The 13,269-nt window shown below is 41.6% G+C and overlaps 1 protein-coding gene across 2 annotated transcripts in view; it reads right to left on the bottom strand.

The window, feature by feature from the left end:
* Positions 1-13,269, bottom strand: part of MTHFD1L (methylenetetrahydrofolate dehydrogenase (NADP+ dependent) 1 like) — a 202,970-nt gene that overhangs the window by 50,621 nt on the left and 139,080 nt on the right. For both annotated transcript variants that reach the window (XM_088474356.1, XM_088474357.1), the window contains exon 20: positions 7,437-7,548. In XM_088474356.1, coding sequence (XP_088330482.1) covers positions 7,437-7,548 — 112 coding nt within the window. The remainder of the gene's footprint in view (positions 1-7,436; positions 7,549-13,269) is intronic.

Here is a 13,269-nt window from a genome sequence, read left to right as displayed (position 1 = left end):
ATTAGAGACTGCTTGGAAATAATTTTTTGAGTTAAATAGTGGCACTACATCTATTGCAGTACTTTGGGATGCTTTTAAATCATTTCTCAGAGGGTCTTTAATCCAGAGTTGCTGGTTTAAAGTCTTCCTATAAAATAAAACTGAGCTGGAATTGGAGACTTCCTGTAGATCTTTAGAATTAGCTTATATTTCTGACGGATCAGAATCAACTAAAGAAGCATGGTAGGCTGCCCCAAAATTATGGAAAGATTGTTTAATGGACAAGGCTCACTATAAATTACTTTTTAATTCGCATTTGCAATAGGCATCTGGTGATAGACTTGGGTCCTATTTAGCTAACCTGGCTCGAACCGAACAGATGTCGTCTAATACAGTGGTTGAATTAATTGGTTCTGATGGTGTCGCTCATGTGTGAACTCCAGATATTGCAGAGGAATTTGTCAGGTACTACCATCAATTATACAAATCTAGATTAGTTTATACTCAACAGGAAGTGCGTGAATTCTTATCTACTATATCCCTTCCGACACTCTCCCCAGAGGCGAGGGACTTTCTTGACTCTCCCTTGACGTTAGAGGAATTTGAAGTGACCTTAAACTCCTTTCCCAATGGAAAAACCCCAGGATTAGACGGGATTCCCCTTGAGCTATATAAAAAACATAAAAAAATGTTTGTACCCCAATTGTTTGAGCTCTTTAATCAAATTTATGCAAATAACACCTTACCAAATTCTATGTCTGAGGCACTAATAATTGTCTTACCTAAGCCAGGCAAAGATACTACTCGGACTGACTCATATCGACCTATAGTACTTCTCCCCACAGATTTGAAAATTCTAGCAAAAGAACTGGCCTCTAGGATTAATAAGGTTATAACCCAACTGATTCATCCTGATCAGACAGGCTTTATGCCGGGTAAGTCCACGGAGGTAAATCTTCGTCGATTATTCACACAATTACAGATAAAATGTGGGGATGTACAAACTTCTATTATTGTGTCGTTGGATGCCGCTAAGGCGTTTGATTCGGTCGAGTGAGTATTTCTTTGGGAAACCATGGAACGTTTTGGCATTGGCCTGGGATATATTAAGTGGGTAAAGTTATTATATTCGGATCCTGTGGCGAGAGTGTCAGTAAACGGATTTATTTCTGCATCATTTTCACTTTTTAGGGGAACGAGGCAGGGATGTCCTTTGTCACTCACTCTATTTGCTATAGCCATAGAGCCTTTGGCATGTATCATTAGAGCCAGCTCTGACATTTAAGGGTTCCAGTTGGGATCCAGGGTAGAGAAGATTGCACTGTATGCGGACGACATATTACTCTTTATCAAGAAATATGATGTTTTTATGCCTAAGGCCCTAGAAGTTATTGATTTATTTAGAAAATATTCAGGTTTAATGATTAACTGGGATAAATCGTGCATTCTTCCCTTCAAAGGTGCTTGCCCCACTAATCCCATTATAAATCTCCCTTTGAAATGGGTGGATTCGTTCAAATACTTAGGAATTTGGATCTCTAATGTCCCTCAAAAATATCTGCCACTGAACATTATGCCACAGATTGAATACCTCAAGTCTTGTGTCCCGATATGGGGTAGATTACCACTAACATGAATGGGCAGAGTAAATCTTGTCAAGATGGTTCTGCAACCTAAGATCCTGTACATTTTATATCACTCCCCGATGTATATCCCTCAGAAGTTATTTAAACAAATTGATGGTCTATTGTCTTCATTACTGTGGATTAACAAGAGATTTAGGGCTCTATTAACATTATTTTGACTAAAATAAAGTGAAAAGGGGTGTTTTCACACCCTTTTCAGATTATTTTATTATCACCTATAGTTATTGCAAGGTAATTGGAGTAGAATTCGTAAAATTCTACTCCAACCCCTAAGAATCACTTATTTTTAGTAATCAGATCGCATTTCCCATAATTGTAATGGGAAATGTGATCTGCCTGGTAGTTACTAAAAATAAATTGTGAAAAAAATACCTAGGGAGGCCCTGTGATAATAACGCCACCTGGAGGTGGCTTTATCAAGGGTTTCCCCCAGTTACCGGACTCCTACTCTGCTCTAACGGGGAAAGCAGAGCCGGTCCCAGTAATCAGCTGTGTGGTCTAAACAGACCGCAAGCTGATTCACTGCAAAAAAAAAAATAGTAAAAAAAAAAATTAACTTAACTGACTCCGGGTGAGGTCCTCCCTCCGGTCAGCTGGTCTCCCATGCTGCACTGCAGCCCGGTCATCAGGTGATCGGGTCCCAGTGCAGTATGGGACATCACCAGAGGCCCGGATCATGCAGGCAAGTGTAATTAAGGGAGGGGGAGGTGTGAAAGGGAGGTAGGGTCCGCAATCACGGGGGGTGGGGCTTGGCGCGCGGGGTAGCAGCGGCGGCCAGTCAGCGCATGCGCGGGCACTTTGTCACTGTATTTTTTCTGATAATACTGTGACTAGTGTGCGGATAGGATTCGCATGGATAGAGCTTTATCGCAAGCTCTGTCCCTGCAAGGGATTTGTAGTAAATCCCTGTGATATTGCCTGAATTCGCAATGCGAATTCAGTCATTAATATCACACTACAATCTGCATTCAATATACAGATTGAAGTAAATAGAACCCTTAGAATCAAATTAGATACTTTGACTAGACATCGTGATTCTGGTGGTCTGGCGTTACCCCTTTTCAAATTTTATTACTACGCAGCACAATTAACACATACCTAGGAATGGATTCATGATAAAGCTGCTGATTCTTTATCTACCCTTGTTTTGGCTCAGTCCAAGTCAGGTTTATCACCACTACAACTACTCTTGAGGGACAATATACATATAGTCAACATGACCTTAATTAGGCAAGCCATTACTATTTGGAGACTTGTATCGCTTATTATGCAGGCTGAGGGCATGGATCCGGATACTCCTCTTGCTCATGCGAATAGTCTCGGGGAACTTTCTGCTTTACAGGTCGGAGAGGCTTGGGGTCGATAGGAGATAGTATCGCTTGGACAGATATATCATGCGGGAATTCTGAAGTCCTTCCATCAATTGTAGCTAGAGTTTGATGTACCCAACCATTTCTTTTTTCGTTATCTTCAGCTTAGACATGCTATTAATGGCCAATTCTCTGAGGCTCCTCTGTCTATACATGAATCTCCTATTAAAGTTCTACTACAATCTACTAGTTCTAGATGCTTGATATCTGTGATTTACTCTACTTTATTGAATAAGCATCATAATTCTGATCTATAAAACAATGGGAAAATGATACTGGAATATTGGCGGAAGATGATTGGATAGCAGCTCTTGCTAGTCCTCGCCTAGCCACTATGTCTGTAAGATATCAGCAGATACAATAGTTTATAATTCATAGAGTATATATGACTCCCGCCCGGTTACTTAGAATAGGGGGTAGGACAGACTCAAAATGCCCCAAATGCAGATCACCTGGGGGTAATTTTTGGCATCTTTTATGGCTGTGTCCTGTAATTAACTCTTTTTGGCAAGACGTACTTCGTGTTATTGTTTCTACGGGTATACCTCAAGATATTCTAACCCCTGCGTCATGTACTTTGGCTTAATAGACCCAGACACAATTGACAAGCATGCTGTACGATATACTACTAATCTTTGTATGCTTGCTAAGGTATGCATAGCAAGGGAGTGGATGGCGGCAAATGGGCCAGACTTGGAAACCTGGCACTCCTTGGTCAGTGTGGTTGCCGCACATGAAAAATATGTTTACACTGCTAGAAATACAGTTCAGAAGTACTATGACATATGGGATAGATGGCTTGACTCTTCATATAATCGTGCAAGAATATCTTTACTGGGTAGTTCCAGTGTAATATGTTGAATATAATGTACATAAAACGTTGACTATGTTTCTGTTATTGAGATATTATGCGACAAACTAATATTTACACTATATGATATATATGAAAAGAAATTTTTTTGTTTTACATTGCGCCGTTTAAATGATAAGAAATGGGACCACACATGTATTATTGCTATACATTTTCTCTTTATTATATTATTATTTAATTGTTTATTTAGTGTAGATTATTGTATCATTAAAAATGTAATAAAAATTATTGGATTTAAAAAAAAAAAAATCCAGGAAACCAGTTTTGCATCAGTTACTGAGGTAAAGAAGAAAACGAGAGAGCTGTTGAGACAGCTGACATGTAATGAGCTACAGCACAACTTTGACCAATGCAGGGCCAAAAATAGGGTTTTTGTCACCCGGGGCAAGACAGTAATTTGGTGCCCCCCTCCCCGGTAATTCCCCCATAGTAATGCCTCCTGCAGCAGTGCCCCCATAGTAATGCCCCCTTCAGCAGTGCACCTATAGTAATGCCCCTGTACTAGTGGCCATATGGTAATGTCCCTATAGTAATGCCCCTGTAGTGCCCATATGGTAATGCCCCTGTAGTGCCCAAATAGTAATGCCCCCTAGTAATGCCCCTGTAGTGCCCCCTGGTAATGCCCCTGTAGAGCCCCCTGGTAATGCCCCTGTAGAGCCCCCTGGTAATGCCCCTGTAGTCCCCCTGTAGAGCCCCCTGGTAATGCCACCTGTAGAGCCCCCTGGTAATGCCCCTGTAGGTAATGCCACTGTAGTTCCCCTGTAGTGCCCCCTGTTAATGCCCCCGTAGTGCCACATCCACACACGCAAAAAAAAAATACTTTCCTTTAACCCCGCTCCTGTGACTGCCGCCGTCGGGTCCGCCCGGCTGCTCCTCGGAACTATGGGAGAGACGTCATTACCTCTCTCCCATAGTGCCTGTGGGGAGAGCCGGAAGCTGGAGTTCAGGAGAAAACTCCAGCCTCCGGCTAGCACGGCGCTGCAGAGAAGGAGCCGGGCGCCCGCTGGTACTAACATCTCAGCGGGCGTCCGGCTTGGAGTTTCCCCACGGAGCCGATGCACATGCACCTCCGGCCCCCCCCCTAGTTGCGGCCCTGACCAATGGAAAGCAATAATGCAGCGGTGTGTGGATGCAGGAGGGGAGTACATACTGTAGAAGGGGAACAAAGTTAAAAAGTACTTAATAGTAGCATCAGTCTTGTTATTTAATAGCCACACCACATAAATAAGTACATACGGTTTATACATCAGAAACAGCAATATGTCCAACCCCTGAAAAATAAATAGAAATAGTATGCTGAATTTCAGTGATGTTAACATTCCACCTGTAGCAACACTAGACCTGCCCTAAAGATTGGAAGCCGTCGTTCAAACAGTTAGAGAGTTAATAAATCACAGGCAGGAGTAACAGGTCACATCAAATGATTAAAACCTTCTTTCAGAGCACAGAGGCTGTCACATAGCAACAGCAATTTACATTCATAAGTATGAAAGCAAAGGATAAAACAAGGAGCTTACAGTTCACAGCTACTCACAGAAGGAAAACAGAAATGTGTGGTATGTCTTCACTTACCACTGTGCTATAAGCGTAAGATGTTTTTTTTTAAAGCAGAACATGCTAACGGTGGATATTAAGCGCACAATGGAAGACTCTGCATGCAAAACTATAACACGGAGAAGAGCAGCTCCTTAATGTGTTTCGTACATACAGCTTCTACAGTTCTCAATGGAGGCCAGCTGAAATACTTCACCAGGTCCAAGTAGATCCCAGAGAATGCACTGAGCACACTTATAAAAGGGCAAAGCGTTGTGTTATCCCCAGGAAGGTACCTGCTTAGCAGTAAGATAATCTGGAAAACTGTCATGATAACTTACCAATAGTTTATTTAACTGAGCATGGTAGTTCATCTGCCTCAATGCAGAAAAAATAATGAATAAAGCAATGGGGATGGTATTGTTCAGGAGACAGGATTATTATGGAGTGTAGCAGGGGAACAGGCAATAAGCAGAACAGTGAATTCATGAAATGATAGGCCGATTCTCTCTACTATGGGAGAGGGCATGATAACATCATAAGACATGTTCACTTGCTGAGGTTTTCATGATCTGACATTTCAACCATTCAAACAAAGAGTTTTTTCATCAACCAAACTAATAATATCATCATTCTACCTTGGTCAAAATATCTGAAAGGGGATTACTTTATTTTTTTACAGTGTTGTAACCTCGATCTAACCTCCTGTCATTTTTCTGTAGACCCTATGAACCATAATAAGCACTAAGTTGATCAATGGTAAGTTTCCGTGATATCAGAGTAACCGTATCCCTTTCATAGAATTGCGTTAGGTAGGAGGGTTATAAATTTCTTTGAATATTGTCTTTCCCAACATGCCCAAAAATTTGGTTGCGGTAGGATTTGTCCCCAATCATAATGTCGACATTCATCATATATTGCACTGATGAAATGCTGACATGTTAAAATGTCAAAATATCGTCCCTGGTGGCCTAGCGGTGACTTATATGCTCCCGACAGCTGCAGGGGCTCTTGTACAGCTCCTGGTGGACATGTGACTGTCACTTCCAGCCGAGTCATTTGATGCTCCAGGGTTCCGGTAAGTGCAGTTCTCCTAACCCTAATCTCTTTCCCTAACACTCCCTCTAGTGCCTAACCCTAACCTCCCCAACTGCCTTCCCATCCTGCAGCCTAACCTAATGTCAACATTTCACATATCGACATCACAACTGTTGACATTATGAATATCGACCTAATGCCTACATCCAAGATTCAGATGTAAAGCTGGTGTGAATATCAAGATGCAGCCAAAGAATAAAACACATTTCTCGGTTTATATTTTTACGCATAGTTTCTATCCAAAAAGATTAAAAAAATGTTTAAGCAAATGAGACAAAATTTAAAAGGGGTTTATAGTATGCTAAGCTTTCTGTGCGGTTTGCCCATTTAAACCAATAATTGATATTTTACACTCAGATTTAGTTAAATTCTCAAATTCACAATTTCTATTCCGCTAAAATTCACATTTTCTGTGCTTTATGCTTTAATATTTCCATTAAAAAGATCTACCCTCTGGGCTGCCCATGTACTGTACCTTAGACATCTACAGTAAGATTATGTATTTAGTTTGCTTATGTTCTTATCACCGTGTTACCATCTTTATCTTATAAAATACTCACACATTCTGGGGGACATTCAAATAAATGTGAGGTCCGTAGGGACCTCACAGAATGAGACTCCATAGATTATAGAAAACATTGATTATTATAGTAAATAAACAAAAATAAGCAATGTTTCCAGTACACTAATGCCTAAAAATGTGCAGCCGTACATAACGCAAGGCTCCATCAGTAGCTTGCAGCGTATTAAATCTCCCCCATTACATATATGTACAATCTGAGCATTTCAGGGAAGATAAATGGGTGAGAAAAAAAATATTAAAAAAACAAGACTGCACCTATCATAACCAATAAATTGCTATTGAGAAAAAACACAAGTTTACTTTTAAATCTGCATAACTGTAATAAGAGCACCGAGGTACAGTGAAAGTTGACTTACCCACAAAGCCATTTTCTCCCACGAGTTTCAATGCTATCTTGTCTGCCAATACTGAGGAGCTTCCATGTGCAATGTTAGCGAAAGGCCCAGCATGGACAAACACGGGTGTTCCCTGTTAAAATCCAAAGTCATTATTAAAGTACCAGTTTATATTTACAAACTGTTATATAGTAGATTACTACAATAATGATTATACATAGAGATACTTTATTACACAAATGTGCCAGCTACAAAGGCCCATATTCAATTAGACCCAATAAATACATTTTCTCCCAATTAAAGCGCAATTAGAAAATGCTTATTCTGGCAGTCGCATAGAAATTCTTGCTGGTAATACCCACGCGTTAAGCGTGGGTGAAAATTTGGAAATCAACCTGTACCACAAACAAATGTAAACTAATATTGGATAACAGTATAAAAATCTGCAAGTGGCCAATAGTAACGTATTTGGGGTTCTTAAAATGGGATGCAGTTGAATACTGGCGTGCGGGATGTCGGCATTCAGAATGCCGGTGCTGGAACCCCGACTCCAGTCACAATTCCAGTACTGGCATCCCGACCACCGGCATCCTGATGGTAAGTAGTGGGGACAGGGAGAGGGTTAGACACTAGGAGGAGAGTTAGGTACTAGTGGGGGTTAAGGTTAGGCACTGGGGGGGGGTAGGGTGCTGGGAAGGAGGTTTAGGGTACTTACCCGACGGGTGTCGGTATCCTAACCCTGGATTTTATATGTATTTTTTCAAAAACAGTGAAAAAAATGATAGAAAGCAAGTGTTTTTCTGCAAAGTAAATTCTCTAGATAAATTTGGGGTGCATAAAAATGCCTGTAAGTAAATATTTCTGTAATTTTAAGCCTCTTTTAAAAATGTGTTAAAAAACACCTGTAACTCCCACCTGCAAGCTTAAAAACTTCTTTCCTATTCACACAGCACCCCCTTATACCTGTCCAACATCTTGTAACCCATTATTCTGCATTTTGCAGAATTTTACCCCAAAAATTACATTATTGGCCAAATTCATCTAATTAAAAACATCGAAGTGCCTAAAAAATCATTAAGGAGGGTGTTTCGATGGTTGTGAACCAAGGGCCTGATTCATTAAGGATCACTATTGCGTACGCAGCTACGAATTCTTAGGGAACGCAGCTGCGAATGTATGTTAATGCCCGCCATAGCTCATCCGGCATAGAGATGCAGACTGCTGCTTTCTCATATCCGTACTACCTCGCACTCCTGCGAATACATCGGTACAATCAACGCACATCAGCCTGTCACGCACAATTACAGCAGGTCTGACCAGCCGCAGAAACAAAAAGTTGTGTTAACTACTATGAAGATTTAACGCACGTAATAATTGAAAAGCTTCAAATTCGAGTCTCCCGTAAAAAGTCACATTTACACCAGTTAATGAGTTATAGCAGCTACTTGAATGCGTCCCTAAATGTATCTGCTATTCTGAACAGTAATCATTACAGCCAAACAGAGGAAGTGATTAAATTCTCAGCAATGTGTGGTTGCAGTTTGTGTCTACACATATTGGCAAGAATTATGTAGAGCAGTAACCCTAATTTTGTTATGTATCGCTGTGTAAAACGAGCAATGTTGCGTTGTGATGTGCCGCCATTACAAGTGTTCTGCAACTAAATCATCCTTAAAGGGCCTATCCATTAGCAGATGTATTTCTGAGCGATGAAAGACAAAAGATATCCCTTGAAAATTCCAGTGGCTGTGCTGAACGATATCTGTCATGTACATGACAGATTTTGGCGAAAGATGAACGATATCGCATGACATCATTCAGGGAGTGGATTTTTTTCTCTGCGGCGCTCTGTAGCTACTGCTAATATCGTTCCTCGTTTACCACATATAAACTTTACGATATTGCTAATATCGCACAGCTATATGCGATAATTGACCAACATGTTGGAGAGATGATAGATGCGATTTATCGGCCGCGGGAGTGAGCATCTGTCATCGTTCACGGCCTATCCATTAGCAGATAAAATGAACAACATATCATTCATTATATCTGCTAATGGATAGGCCCCTCTAGATTGGTCAAGGGAAGAGAATGCCCACTTATACTGATCAAGGGAAGACAACATAATCTTTGCACGCTGTTCCTTGTACTTCTGACTATCACGTATGCGGACCTCCAGTGGAGCATGCCAGGGACATAAACCCATTCCTAGGTTGTCACAGACACACACGTCTCTCAGCCAGCAGAGTGACAATGTCCTGCCTGCATCTCTCTGTCCCGATACTACAGTACTACACCCAGAGATAGACTAAGCTCTACCTATGTATGTTCAGGGAAGAATGAATTTGTATATTGTCACCCTCACCTTGCTTCAGTCTTCATTTTGCTCGAGGACTCCCCTGCCCTGCTACCAATCCAATTTACATTATTCCCACTTCTGCTACCTAAGCCTGTGACATTGTATTTGACATGCAGCAGTAACACTTGCAATCAGAGAGGGGGGGGGCAGTGATGCAGGTCAATTGAGCATATCGTTTAAAAAAACACAACACCACAGACATTCCCAGCAGCAACAACTGGCTGATGATTTGAACCAATGGGCTACATTTCTATACCCATTTACATTTTAACAGCATACAAAAAAAAAGAAAAATAGAAGAGTTATATTTGACGCTACCCATATACAGCCCTCATAGTATCAATCAATGAGAATAATTCTATATAGCTATTTACTAACCAGTGACTGCTGCTTTACTCACTTGGCTTCTATACAGTGCATCAGGAAAGTATTCACAACGCTTCACTTCTTCCACATTTAGTTATGTTACAGCCTTATTCCAAAATGGAATAAATGAATTTTTGTCCTCAAAATCCTACACACAATACCCCATAATAACAACGTGTAAAAAGTTTTTTTGCGATTTTTGCAAATTTAAATAAAAAAAAAAAAAAAAGTCGTCACACGTACATAAGTATTCACAGCCTTTGCTCAATACTTTGTTGATGCATCTTTGGCAGCAATTACAGCCTCAAGTCTTTTTGAATATGATGCCACAAGCTTGGCACACATTTTTTGGCCAGTTTCACCCATTCCTCTTTGCAGCAACTCTCAAGCTCTATCAGGTTGGATGGGAAGCATTGGTGCACAGCCATTTTCAGTTCTCTCGAGATGTTCAATTGGATTCAAGTCTGGGCTCTGGCTGGGCCACTCAAAGACTTTCACAGAGTTGTCCTGAAGCCACTCCTTTGCTCTCTTGCCTGGGTGCTTAGGGTCGTTGTCCTGCTGAAAGATGAACCGTCGCCCCAGTCTGAGGTCAAGAGCGCTCTGGAGCAGGTTTTCATCCAGGATGTCTCTGTACATTGCTGCATTTATCTTTTCCTCTATCCTGACTAGTCTCCCAGTTCCTGCCACTGATAAACATTCCCACAGCATGATGCTGCCACCACCATGCTTCACTGTAGGGATGGTATTGGCCTGGTGATGAGCGGTGCCTGGTTTCCTCCAAACATAATGCCTGGCATTCACGCCAAAAAGAGTTCAATCTTTGTCTCATCAGACCAGAGAGTCCTTCAGGTGCATTTTGGCAAACTCCAGCTGGGCTGCCATGTGCTTTTTACTAAGGAGTGGCTTCTGTCTGGCCACTCTAATATACAGACCTGATAGGTGGATTGCTGCAGAGATGGTTGTCCTTCTGGAAGGTTCTCCTCTCTCCACAGAGGAATGCTGTAGCTCTGAAAGAGTGACCATCGGATTCTCGGTCACCTTCCTGACTAGGGCCCTTCTCCCCCTATCCCTCAGTTTAGACGGCTTGCCGACTCTAGGAAGAGTCCTGGTGGTTCCAAACTTCTTCCATTTATGGATGATGGAGGCCACTGTGCTCATTGGGACCTTCAAAGCAGCAGATATTTTACTGTACCCTTCCCCAGATTTGTGCCTCGAGCCAATGCTGTAACGGAGGTCTGCAGACAATTCCTTGGACTTCATGCTTGGTTTGTGCTCTGGCATGCACTGTCAAGTGTGGGACCTTATATAGCAAGGTGTATGCCTTTCAAAATCATGTAAAATCAACTGAATCTACCACAGGTGGACTCCAGCTGTAGGAACATCTCAAGGATTATCAGTGGAAACAGGATGCACCTGAGCTCAATATTGAGCTTCATGGCAAAGGCGGTGAATACTTATGTACATGTGATTTCTTAGTGGTTTTTTTTTAAGTAAATTAGCAAAAATCTAAAAAAAAAAAACTTATGGGGTATAGGCCCTCATTCAGAGGCGCTCGCAAGAAGCAAGCGCTCGTTCTGAATGAGGGCAGCCGCTTGTATGTTTTAGTGCGGCCTCCTGGTCGCTAGCTAAGCTGTGGGTTACCACCCACAGCTTTAGCGACCGACCAGGTTGATGGTCAAGACCATCGTGACCATCGGGGCTTGCGACGAGACCCTAAGGTTGGGTCTAGGCAACAGCAAGCTCCCCACTGACATCTCTGCTGATGTCAGTGTGGCTGCCCACCAAACGGCAGGCGTTCCGTCAGGAACGCCTCCGTTTGTGTAGCCACCTCTCCGCCCCACCTACAAAACGGGGCGAGTTGCCGATCACCATCGACAGCCGTCCCTTTTGTAGTGAGCTCCGGAGCGAGACAATTTCTCGCTCCGGGGCTTGCGCACGCGCAATGCGGCCGCGTGCGCAGGGCCTTAACATCGACCCGGTTGCGAGCGCTCAGCGCTTGCGACCGGGTCTGAATGAGGGCCATTGTGTGTAGAATTTTGAGGACAAAAATGAATTTAATCCATTTTGGAATAAGGCTGTAACGTAACAAAATGTGGAAAAAGTGAAGCGTTGTGAATACTTTCCGGATGCACTGTATATGCAATTGTGCTTTCTATAGACTGCTTTTACATGAGAGACTGCTATTCCCAGTGATATCCCCTGACCATATCACCTGGAGTTTGATGTGATACACTATACCATACATTATTCCTATGTTTTTTTAAGCCCTGTTGTCACAGGTTTTTTTCGAATACATTATCATTGTCTATAATTTATTGCTCTGTGTTTTAGAGGTTATGGTTGGTTTACTTACGTTTATAATATACGGATTCTGGTTATTGTGGTATAATAAAAATGTGATATATATATATATATATATTATATATACATATACATACACACACACACACACGTAGTCCTTGGCACTCCCAAACGCTGCTCGAAATATACAAACAAGGCAGCGGCACCCACAGACTTAAAGCACTCTGGTCACAGAGACCCTCATGTTTCAGTTCAAACTTGAGGGTCTCTGTGACCAGAGTGCTTTAAATGTGTGGGTGCCGCCGCCTTGTGTATATTTATAGATGTATATATATATATATATATATATATATATATATACATACACATACACACACACACACAGCAATTCCTGGCAGCGCACTTATTTCCATTGTCCATTTTCAAAAGTGTGTTGAGTTTGCTTCAAAATGAATTCACATCCCATTGTTCATAGTAAAGAACAGCCATAGAAGGTGCCCAGCTTAGGCTTTCATCAAGCATTTTTTAAACTAGCAGGGATTAGAATTGTTTTTCTGCATTTATGTAACACTTTTGTTTTTTCAGGTTGTGTTATCAGAATTATGGTGATCTTCAGCGTGTCTTTTTTTTTAGTAAAGAAGCTATGTTCATAAATGTAGTTATGGGGAGCACATTAACCTTCCATTATATAGAGTATTTTGTTGGAGTTAATATAGAGTTAAATGGGATAAGGTTATTGATTGTATTTAGTCATGTAAATCTGTGCACAAGGGCTAATGCAGTAGGACAACCAAATTAACCTTGCCCAAATATTTTTCCACATGCATG

The sequence above is a fragment of the Taudactylus pleione genome, unplaced genomic scaffold (assembly GCF_031769625.1).
Source record: "Taudactylus pleione unplaced genomic scaffold, aTauple2 ptg000154l, whole genome shotgun sequence".
NCBI classification, from domain to species: Eukaryota; Metazoa; Chordata; class Amphibia; order Anura; family Myobatrachidae; genus Taudactylus; species Taudactylus pleione.
This window is presented reverse-complemented; position numbering and strand designations above follow the sequence as displayed.